At 40.0% G+C, this 9,196-nt stretch overlaps 1 protein-coding gene across 1 annotated transcript; it reads left to right on the forward strand.

Moving 5' to 3' along the window:
* The first annotated feature begins 295 nt into the window (after nt 1–295).
* Nucleotides 296–9,196, forward strand: LOC134674240 (venom serine protease 34-like). The gene is made up of 9 exons (XM_063532303.1): nt 296–395; nt 2,684–2,824; nt 3,467–3,593; nt 3,763–3,869; nt 4,277–4,478; nt 4,810–4,873; nt 5,044–5,177; nt 7,878–8,029; nt 8,998–9,196. The coding sequence occupies exons 1-9, from the start codon at nt 312–314 to the stop codon at nt 9,178–9,180; spliced, it is 1,194 nt and encodes a 397-aa protein (XP_063388373.1). The 5' UTR covers nt 296–311; the 3' UTR covers nt 9,181–9,196.

Here is a 9,196-nt window from a genome sequence, read left to right on the forward strand (position 1 = left end):
TTGTAGAGCTATTAGCGTGTCACGTATTTTTGCGGCTTTCGAAGAGTAACATATTGTTGCAGGTGACTGTACCTGACTGCTGAAGTAAGTACCTAATGTTTTGTAGATTATGTTTGTATATAAGCATGTCTTATTTTGGCACGCTTTGAAAGACGGATTTTTACCATGAATGAGGAGATTGTAGATTCCTCTTAATAGTAGGTAGTTAATTACTTTAATTAGACTATGTAAACTAAGTTCCAATAATAATATTTAATATACGAAGCTTTTTAACTTTTTAACAAACTTATTAGTCAGGCTTGTGTTCAGAGATGGCGGTGTATGAAGTCGTCGTGTTGTTGCTCCTGCTGCACCTCGCTGCGGGGCAGGATGCCAACTGCGATTTTACACAAAACGTAAGTAGAAATAATACGTACCTAACATACCTATGTTCCATATATTTAGCTACCTATATGTACTCGTACATAAGGGATGCGTGCCTAAATAGTGTAGGTACATTACGATCGCGGATTTTAACAGATTTCCTATCGAATGATTCATACAAGGGCGATTCTCAGAGATGACCTGCGGTGCCTGACTTCGGTGCCAATTTTTTAATTTATATGATATGCGACTTTATTTCCTAAAATCTACCCTTAATATAAAAAATATTGGTAGAGGAGGCCTCCATTAGAACCTTATAGTTTTCAAGATATTTGAGATTTTAAAAACACCGAAATCATGTGCAGGCACTGAAATCAATTTGCGTTACCGAATTCTATATTGCTTACACAAAAATCACATTTCAGTTTTATATCTCCATTATATTAAATTTTAACCATATTTTTCATTCCTATTTGTTGATAAGCGCGCGATGTACCAAGGCTAATGATCTCGAAAGCTTACATAAATTACATTGGTACCGTAAGTACCGTAGCAGAGTTTTTAAAGTGTGAACTCCGTCAATTTAAAACTATAATATTTGATGTGGTCGAGTAATGCTTGAAAATCTAAATACCAATTAATTATGATCTCCAGCACCCTCTAACACTTGAGCTAAATTGTAACTCCTATATTTAGACAAAGACATAACACATGAAGGATTGTTAAAACATTTTCTATGTTCAATTTGTGTCACGCATACTTTCGAAATATCGATCAGTAGGTACGCTCAGTGACTTTGAAGCTATGTCGATATTAGAAGGCCACTTTATTTTTAATCCCTTGTTCTATATATTATATCCTGTCCCTTGGGTGCATAGTACTTACATACACAAGTTATTTTAAAAGAAGTGGGATCTAATTGACTACATTTATTTAACATGGCTGACATGTATAAAGGTATCGAGGTGTCCCTACACCCAGGTGATACAGAGGACAATTTACATAATTTACTTAATTGGTTTGAAAAGAATATCAAGACAGATAAAGAAACATTGGGTCTACAAGTCTGGTTTAAAAAACTACTCATAGTGAACTAGTGATTTTGTGTACCTACTATGACTTAATTTACTTACAAACCACCGAGCCGCCACGCCGAGCGTAGGCCACGTCTACGCCTCGGCTAGTCTGTGGCCATGAGTAAGCCCATTCATAATAAAAAAAAAACATAATTTTACGTTTATTCAAAGTATCTTTCACTTTTTAGATATGATAAATTAGTACAACAAACTAGTTTACAAAGCAGGATTTGAATTCAGTGATCACTTTTTTGATATCGGTGGTCAAAAAATCCACCGAAACCAAGGAAATCAACACCAGAGATATCAAAATTAATCGCTTTTCAGCAATTATAGAAATAGCATGAATGATACAGAGGAGATGTAATAATGATGGATTTACGTACTTTTGAGGATTTTTTAATCACTTGCATAACGATAATTGCACTAAAACTTTCGGAGTAAATTGCACCACCGATCTCAAAAAAACATAGGACCAAACCCACCGAAGGACGGAGAAACGTTTAAAAAATCACTTTATTAGAATGTGACTGTACCTCTACTTTATTTAACGGTTAAGGCACAACTAAAGCATACTATGTTTGAGGCACTGAGTTCCTGGTCTACAACTTTGAAGGAGTACCGACATGTTTTGCAAATTACACCGATATCAGACACTAGCCCGGGCCACGTCGTAAATTTCCAATGTGTTGAGCAAACACATTATTGTGATATAAAGAATATGATATGCTAACTAATACCTTATGCGTGAATACCCATAATAACTGCGATCTAATGCCCCATCTTGAGTAATAATTTTTTGTTTCATAAAATCTGGGTGCGGGACACGCCCACCGAACATCATTTTTGGCATTTGATTTTTTTTTTCTTGTATTAGGTATATAAATAATAAATAAATAATTTGATAGTGTCTCAGACAGAATATAAGCTGAAGATCATGCCTAAATTAATTCAGATTTATTGAACAGTAAATTCAATCAATTACTGCCCCGGACACTTAAAAATGGCCCTCCTGAGAAATGCCCACAACAATGTTGTTTTTTTCATAAGCTTTTTAAATAGGTAGATGATATATTAGATTTTATTTATTATTTCAAGAAATACCTATGATTTTATACTTGAAATCTACCAATTACATCAGCGAATACTTATAACAATTAGCAACTTGACGTTACAACAGCCTTCTATGTATCGTTGGCTTTCACTACTTGTCGCCATATCCTGTAATGTCAGTTTGTTTTTAGCTTCAAGCAGGTCAAACGTACTATGTGTACAACCTTGAGTACCCTCAAAACTACACCGGCGCGCGGCAGTGTCGCTGGATCGGGATCAGCCCCTCGGGCTACCGCTGCCGGCTGGTCTGCCCGGAGATCCTTCTACCCGCGGTATGTCCCACGCTCCAGACGTGTTATATATACAGCCCTAAATACTCCTACAATGTCGCTGGTTCGTCTGCTCATCCGGGTACCACTACCGGCTGCAGTCTCCGGAGATCATCCTACCAGCGGTATGTCCCACGCTCCAGAAATGTTATATACACAGTCCTGGATATTCCTAGTATTCCTACAATGTACTACGTCACTTGGTTCATCGGCTCGTCTAGCTACCGCTGCCGGCTGCAATGCCCGGAGATCAGCCTTCCCGCGATACGAGTATGTTCCACGCTCCAGACGTGTTATATCAATATACCCTTGATATTCCACAACGCCGCTGGTGCATCTGCCCGTCAAGCTATCGCTGCGGGATGTAGTGCCCGGAGAAGACTAGCACTAACATACATCAGACGCGCTTTATCTCGTCATTTGATCGCTGGGTAAAATTAGAGTTACCTAACATAATCTATTCAGTCTAGTTGGATCAGACGTCGTACTACACGATTCCACTTGGCGCTTGCTTAATGGCAGATCATCACCAGCATGGCTTTAAAGACTAAAATGGTAAGAAGGTATCAGAAGAGAAGAAGAGAGAAGGTATCATATAGAACGTACAATTTTCTCTATCATGTCTTCGTTACGCTTTTTGAACAGAGCTCGGGGTGCTCCGTGGACCGGCTGCTGATCTCCCGGAGCGGAGACCCGCAGCTCTCCGGTGGCGACGTGTACTGCGGGCGAGGCTCCACCTCCGTCGTGTCCACCGGCCAGCGGATCAGCGTCGGTGAGTGAACGGAAAGTTTCTAGCTTCAATTTTGACTTCTAATATAGTTTTAAAGAAAGTTTCGTGTCTTATCAAGTGACTTTTAACTTTGCCTCGTCTATTCTCTATGATGTGTAGGTATATTTATAGAATTTGTTTTAACATAATAACTCATATTATTATATTTCAGGATTAATCACATCAGCCACGACCAAAGGAGGCAGATTCTACTGCGAACTGCGGGCGGAGGCAGCAACGCCAACTCCAACACCGTGTAGCTGCGGCTATAAGAAGAGGGTAGGTGTATACACGGTCTGGTACAGTCAGCAGCAGAAGTTGCTACGCGGGCGAGGTGTCCAAAATGATCTTGACGCGACTTTATTATTAAGAGAATAAGAGCGTGTCAAGGTAATTTTAAACACCTCGCCCGTTTAGCAACTTCTGCTTTTGTACTTGGGCTAAAACACCAAAACGCCCTTAGCTGGAGAATTATCTAAGTATAGAGTGCTCTCGTAACTCGTTATCTTGCATTTGTAAATGCAAATAATGTAAGAAAGTAGTAGAGTTTTACCTACGACAGAGCCGCACCTACGAATTTATTTTTAACTCAAACTGAAACAGAAAATAACCATATTTAACGCTTATACGTTCTGTTGACCATATGCCAACTTGAGGCACTATTTAGTAAATAACATACCTTCCAGAATCGCATCGTCGGCGGCCAGGAGACAGGCGTAAACGAGTTCCCAATGATGGCCGGCGTCATATACTTGGACCAGGAGGAAATTCGGTGCGGAGCCACCATCATAGCCCCGCGATACGTGGTGACCGCTGCCCACTGCGTGGTGGGCAGGGCCGCTAGCTCACTGGCCGTCGTGGTCGGCGAGCACGATAAGACCACTGGTGGTGAGTTTACAGAATAATCCTGGTGGACGCAATTAGTTTATGAATATGGGTCTTCCAGATATATCGACGCGCATTCGGCAAAATCCGATAGGAATAAGCTTTATGTCCGCGCAATAAGAGCGAACAAGCCGTCTATGCGTCGGCAGGCGTCGGCCGATGCGAGCCGAGCCGAATGACGACTTTTTCGCTCTTATTACGCAGATATAAAGCTTTTTGCTGTCGGATTTTGCCGATTCCGGGTCGACATATGTGGGGGAACCCTACGTCGGGATCTTATGTGTACAGACCATAGGTTGCATAGAAAACTATTTAGGTATTTATATTTTTTTAGGTGACACATCGGCTACACAAGGATTTAACGTAGAACGCGTAACAGTCCACCCTCAATACACATCGTAAGTTTTCAAAACGTGTTTTCTAAGCGCTTAATCAGTTGGAATCTTTAAATGGATTGTGAATTCCATGTTGACGTGTAAAAGTGCCCTTGTGGCCTATTTGCTGAATAAATGTTGATGTTTGTATGATGTAGAAATGTATTAAATTTTAAAATCTTGTCGGATTTTAGTTCTAACTACGATTATGATATCGCCATCTTGCGGCTGGCCAAAGACATCGTGTACAGCGACCGCGTGGGCCCCGTCTGCCTGCCGTTCAAGTTTGTAAATACAGACTTTGCTGGCAGTCGGTTCACCTTGTTAGGTAAGTATTCTTTAGCTAAACTTCATCAACCCTCTATGATACCTTTAAAACTCACTTTTTCGTTTCTTAAACCCACACTCGAGTTATTCCATATTAGCAAATCGTTCTGACAGTTCGAAAAAAGAAGCTGACGTGACCTGGCCCCAATTTCACATCGGTGACAGGTGCGACGAATTGTAAAATCACTGTCATAAACTTAGCAAGAGAAATATCTGTTTTTTTCCGATATCATAAAGTTTTTTTTAATAATACAATGATGGTGGCAAACAGGAATACGGCCCGCCCGATGGTAAGCGGTAACCGTAGCCCATGGATGCCTGTGACGTCAGCAACAGTGATTTTACAATTCGTCGCACCTGTCACGTTGGTGAAACAGGGGCCTGGAAACTTGCCAATTTACTTTGTTTTAAAATCGAACGAAACAAAACAAAAGACCCTCTATTCCATTTCATTATGATTTAAATTCCATTGGAGGTCATTTGTACTAATATTAGGTAGGACATTGAGGCCCAAGAGGTTAAAATATAGGACAAGTATGGTAAGTATGGTATGGTATGTAATCTACTCAAAGGTTAACTGGAAGAGATCCCTCAAAGGGATAAGTTCGCCTTTGTACTTCTTGCTAATTGTATGTTATTTTTAATATGTATTTTTGTACAAATAAAGAGTTTACTACTACTACTAATGCATGGCGCCTAACGTTTTATGCGTAACGTAATTATGTAAGTCTAAAAATAGTTATTTAACTTTTATTTAAGGTTTCCGAGCATCTGTACCAAATGTTGTAATAATTACCTACTACATTTTATGATGATGATGATGATGATGCTCTTCTGACCGATTTCGGGCACAGCGACTGCATGCTCTGGAGTAGGCATTTTTGAAGTGAATAAACTTCTTTAGCGGCGCTGAGCACTTTTTGAGGTGGGGAAAAAATGATAAACTCGATTCAGCGTAACGCGTAATGTAACGCTGACGTCATGTGTCACGGACAATGTTATTCACCAAAGAACTTTAGTCATAACGTATCATAATCAGGTCAATTATTTAAAAACTGGACTTTTATATTAAGCAATAAAGCTCAATGTTCTAATCTTGTACGGCCTGAAATACGAGGATCTCACAGTTACATTCTAACTTTATATCACTGCAATATAATTCATTTCATCTTGATGAAATCGCTAATAAAAGTGAACTCTAGTACTGGTGAATAAAACTCAAAATATCATGACCAAATATATTTAGATGCGAGGTCTGCAAGGTAACTTTACAATTTCTATTCGAATTTTATAGTAGTTTATATATGTGACTGCTACACAATGAAAGGCATTAAAATACGAGTGTGGGTTTATGAAACGAATGAAATGAGTTTCATAATAGTATCACACGAGTGTTTTAATGCCTAATTATGTACAGTTACATACACTGCTTTATCTACACACATATTATAAACTTTCTATGATATATTCACTAACTTCATATTACAGCCGACTTTGCTCTCTGGCGGAACTCGCGAATATGAGATGGCGTCTCCGAAATATCTTTATCGCACGTTTTACATGAAACTTTTGTTATAGTTCCTTTAAAAACAACAAAACAAATTATTTTTTACTTATAAACTAATTAAAAGATAAACTGTACGTCAAATGGCGGCAAATGAAAACTTTTTTCAAGCACGTCACGCATCCGTAGGTTCTTTTTAATTCAGAGACAAACTAGAGTCGGGGTCGATTACCATATCGTCCGATACCAACTTACATGCGAGATTTGTCAATATTGTATGCAATTGTCATTTGTTTTCGAATAAAACGTCATCTCAACTGATGTTAGAATAGGGGTCAAATCAAATTGCCTTTTTTTTCAGAGATGTTCGAAATTTGAAATGCAATTACCAAATCGATTTAGATATAGTAATGAAGCTATTACCACATTTTCACAGATAAGAAATTTGCTGTAACAAAACAGTTCAACAATTCACCAACAACAATCACAACAACAGTAACAACAGTAACAATCGTAATGTGGGCCATTATTTACGAATTTTGAAGGCATCATAGACAGTTTATGATATGTGTGTAGATAAAACAATTAACGCTACAAATTTAAGCTCACTGGCCAGCAATTTCGGAACTAAAGTTTTTCAATAGAAAGGAGGATGGGTTAATCATACATAGTGCTGCAGACATTTTGGACTAGTCATTGAGTTTTCACTTCTGTTGGCACTCCCGGAATGCAACCCGTTGTTTTTTTTTAACTCGTGTTATTAGAGTGTAGCTGATCCACTCTCTGGTACGCCCTTAGGTGGCTCACGTACCCTATCTTCTTGCTAAATACTCGAGCGCATTTTGGGCACGTCAGCACACCACCTATATAATATAGTAGGGCGTCTACACAGTACCAGGGGTGCGAAACTCCTGAGATCGGCCAAACTCGGCTCCGCTCGGCTCAGCATTGCTCCGAGCAATTATTAGGGTTGGCACCACTTGGCTTCTTTTTGCGTGCACGACCTCAGATAAGATAATCACTTGAATTTTGACAACCGTAAATAGCCGAAAGGGATAGTGTCATATATTAGAAAGGGATAGCTAGATTCGACCCTGAACCGCTGTCAAACTTCGGTTTTGTAGGAAGTTTCCTTTCTGTACGATAGTACTATTATTTATTATGTGACAGTACGTAGATTGCATGAATAATTTGCAGGCTGGGGCTCCCTATTCATCGGCGGGCCCGTGTCTAACACGCTGCAGAAGGTGGACGTGGACGTGCTGAGCCAGGCCGCGTGCCAGCGCGCCGTGCCCTCGCTCACGGCGCGCCAGGTCTGCCACTACTCCGCCGGGAAAGACACCTGCCAGGTATGTACGGTCACCACACGAGATTGTTATGCCATTTTGGGTTCTTGCCAAATTGGAAATTCTATAGCGTAAGTGACCTACCAATTTAGCTAGAACCCTAAATGGCGCAATACACGCCGAACGTGATGGTACATATATATCTACAGACATTGGTATACTCGTAGCCCGTAGGTGGGTATCACAAACATACATCCTTAAATTGTCATCTTTGATATTATAATAACTGGTGTTCATTCTGATCAAATTTAACCTTTTAACCGCCAGCAATTTTTGATCGAGCGTGCTCGTGTCGCCACCGGCCGGTAATTGTACCACGCAGAGTAAGATTGGCATAGTTAAGGGAGTTATAAATGTGCTGTAAAAACCAAATCAGGTCTTTGTCTTATTTATCAGACTGTGGCGAAATGAGCTGGATATGTAATGTCTTATATATCAGACTCTGACGGTTAAAGGGTTAAAGACTAAAATGTCCTATTAGATATCTGGAATTCGCCTAGTTTCAGAGTTAATGGGTACCAATTAAAAGAAAACAATCTTTAATAGACGTAATATCCTTATCGATAGATGTAATAAGTTTTTGGCAAAAATTTAATTTTTGGTACAAGCTTTTATCGCTTTACGACAGACAACTAATACCTACTCATGAAGACAATTCTAAAAACCACTAACACAATTAGGTTGCGTTGCTTCATCACAAAGTTCCTATGGCCACCTCCTGTCTCCGTCATCAGATCAGCTCGATGGTACCATAATATTGCATTGTCATCCGATTTATACATGCATGCAAAATTTCAGCTCAATCGGAAACACGGAAGTGGATCAAATTTAGCTTGCAAGATTTGATTACAGGCCGACAGACACACACTAAATAAAAGCTTGTATTGCCAAAAACTTATTTATGTACAAATACATTTAAAAAAAAAACAAAAAAAATGGTCCTTCAAATATGACATACGTATCGTATACAGGATGACTCCGGCGGCCCGGCGCTGTATACGGACCCGTCCACGAGCCTGCTGTTCCTGGGCGGCATCAGCAGCTACGGCCGCCTGTGCGCGCAGCAGGGCCAGCCCGGCATCAACACCAGGGTCACTGCCCTGCTCCCCTGGATAACCACCAACACGCCCGACGCCACGTATTGCAATAAATAAACTGGTGTCATGCATA

This window comes from Cydia fagiglandana, chromosome 19 (genome assembly GCF_963556715.1).
Source record: "Cydia fagiglandana chromosome 19, ilCydFagi1.1, whole genome shotgun sequence".
Lineage (NCBI taxonomy): Eukaryota > Metazoa > Arthropoda > Insecta > Lepidoptera > Tortricidae > Cydia > Cydia fagiglandana.